This window comes from Panthera onca, chromosome D1, assembly GCF_046562875.1.
Source record: "Panthera onca isolate mPanOnc1 chromosome D1, mPanOnc1 haplotype 2, whole genome shotgun sequence".
Classification (NCBI taxonomy): Eukaryota; Metazoa; Chordata; class Mammalia; order Carnivora; family Felidae; genus Panthera; species Panthera onca.
In genome coordinates, this window is record NC_138348.1 from 7,936,119 (window position 1) to 7,938,602 (window position 2,484).

A 2,484-nucleotide genomic window follows, 5' to 3' on the forward strand; every position below is an offset into this window, starting at 1 on the left:
AGGCCCCCCAGCGAGCGACCTGAAGGCTTCGCGATGGCTTCTTGGGAGCCTCAAGATGCTTACCCGCAATCAGGAAGAATCTATTTCCGTGCCCAGGTGGGGTCACCCATCACAACGTGGTAGAGCTAACTCCCCAGGTCAGTCTTTGCAGCGTGTAATTATTACTATAAAAGATACGCAAGATAATAACAACCTACTTGTGGTTTAATCCCCTACCCTCTCCAACGTTCAGAACGTGGTCCTGATTATAGGGCTTCTCCTAACACCATTCTCTCTCCAGATCGATCATCCAGCTGTGAGCCGCACGGACTGATGCAAGAAAGAAGTGTTAAGGGAAACACTTCTGGAGCCTCGGGGCAAACCAGTTGGGAACTTCCCTCCATCAACCAGAGATGTGGGAGAGGCGGCCTTGAAAAAGAAAAAGCCCGGCAAACAGGGCCAAATCTAGCAAGGGATAAAAACCTTCGAACCCGGGAAGGAGACCAGAAAGCAAAAACTTAAAAAACTAGTATCAAGCGGCAGCTGAGAACGGCGCCGTGGACTTCTTGTCTCTCCCACAAAACCCCCGTTTCCACACGGAGCGCTGACCAGCAGTAGGTCAGGAAATCAAGCCTGCAGGTGGTGACCAGCACTTTAAAAGATCAAGTAGGATAGAAAATACCAGCACACCAGGCACATGATGGCAAATGCCATCATGCTAAATAAACGCGCTACACGGTTGCAGGTCTACACTGGGTCTCGGGTAAAAGGTGTATTAATTACCCTGGGATTTATCTGAAAAGCGCGAAGCTTAAAACATCAAAACATGAAAAACTGGACACTCCAATCCCTCCACCTTGGATTATTTCCTAAAACTGAAATCCAGATCTCCAAGCTGGAGATGAAAACCAAAGGCAGAGGCGTCGCATGTCCAACCGGCCCAGGAGAGCAGGTCCTGACACACAGAGGTAAACCGCCAGGCTGCCTGCACCACAATCACCAAGTTGCCGTCCCGACTTCACTCGTTCATTCACTGTCTGCCCCCACGTATGTGTTTTAGCTCCATCTACTCTATCTACAACGGGTGGTGCGATTTTAAAAAGTTTTTTTTTTTTTCCTGTTTTGATAACTGAGGGACAAACCCCTTCCATTGAAGAGCGATGTGCTTCTCATTCCAGAACTCATTTTCTTGTCCGTACCTCAGTCTGTTTAATCCCAGATGCAACTTTACTATCCCAAGTGAGCAAAAACTTTTTAACCCCTCCACTTCCACTCTTTCTTAAATTACCAAACAGGCTCCAGATCTGGTTCATCGTTACGCTTCCACTGACAAAGTTTCCGACTGAATAAAATCTCTCCAGGCTTTTCACAACCTGCAGGCCTGCGGAGGATACAATTAAGCCACCAACAAGCAACCAGCAGCGGTTGCAAACTCGGTCCCCTAAAAATGAGCCGAGACAAATAACTTACTTCTGGCTGCTTAACCTACACAGCCTACTGCACGACATTTTCTACAGCGACCAATTCCTCCTTGGGTAACCAGAAACCAACTCTCCAGAAAGATCAGCCTTCAGCTACTCTCGAATCACACACACACCCCAAAACAGAAAAAAAAAGAACGGGAGGAGCCTCATATCTCTCTGCAAGACGCTGCTAGACCTGGACTGGTTCTACGGACTTTCGCCGCACCGTCCCTTTCCTGCACCAGGCAGATAAATCGGCCCGCTTACTCTTCAAACCTTCCATCAACGCTCTTCCATCCCGGCCTTTCCAGATGCAGGAAAGTAGGATGTGCTACCTGGCTACTTCCAGTGTATTTCTGTCCCCGCTCCCTGCATCCCTCCAAGTTAACTGTGACCAAGTCCGGGTGGCTTCTCCGTCGGCAATCCCCGCTCTCCCGGGTGGCGCATTCCCTGGTGTGGACCCGGTCCCTCCCGCCGGTTCCGAAGCCCCCCGCCCACCTCCATCCCTCCCAGCACCGCCCTACCCACCCCCCCACCCCAACCCCTCCGCCGCCGGCTCAGTCCAGGGCCACCTCCCGGGAGGCCTCCGGGGCCCAGCCACGGCCTCTCTTCCCGCCGCGGGCCCGACTTAGAGCCGGACTGTCGCCGTCCCCCGGTCCTCCTCGCCGAGCCGGCAGGCGACGGGCGCTGAGTGGACCCCGCGCCCCCCGCGGCCCGGGCCTGGCTACACTGCTCACCTCCCGCCCGGTGGGCCGCGGCCCTCACGCCCTCGCTTCCCCAGCTGCTCGCCCGGCCCCAGGCCGCCGCCCCGACCGCCTCGATTAGCGCCCGCCCCGCCGCCGCTCCTCCACTCGCGGCCCGGCCTCGGCCTGTCCCCGAGTGGCCCCGGGGCCTCGGCCCGCCCCTCCCCCTTCACCTGCTCCATAGCCCGGCCCGGAACCCCGTTGAATCGACTCCGTCCGCTCCGCGTTCCCAACCGCACGCGCCGCCTTCTGGAACCTACTAGAAGCTGCCGGGACCCCCGGATCCCGCCCCTTCCTCG

At 55.9% G+C, this 2,484-nt stretch overlaps 1 protein-coding gene across 1 annotated transcript in view; it reads right to left on the reverse strand.

The window, feature by feature from the left end:
* The window catches only part of STIP1 (stress induced phosphoprotein 1), a 14,058-nt gene extending 11,574 nt beyond the window's left edge, over positions 1–2,484 (reverse strand). Inside the window, exon 1 of the mRNA XM_060607039.3 lies at positions 2,359–2,484. Coding sequence (XP_060463022.3) covers positions 2,359–2,367 — 9 coding nt within the window. The 5' untranslated portion in view covers positions 2,368–2,484. The remainder of the gene's footprint in view (positions 1–2,358) is intronic.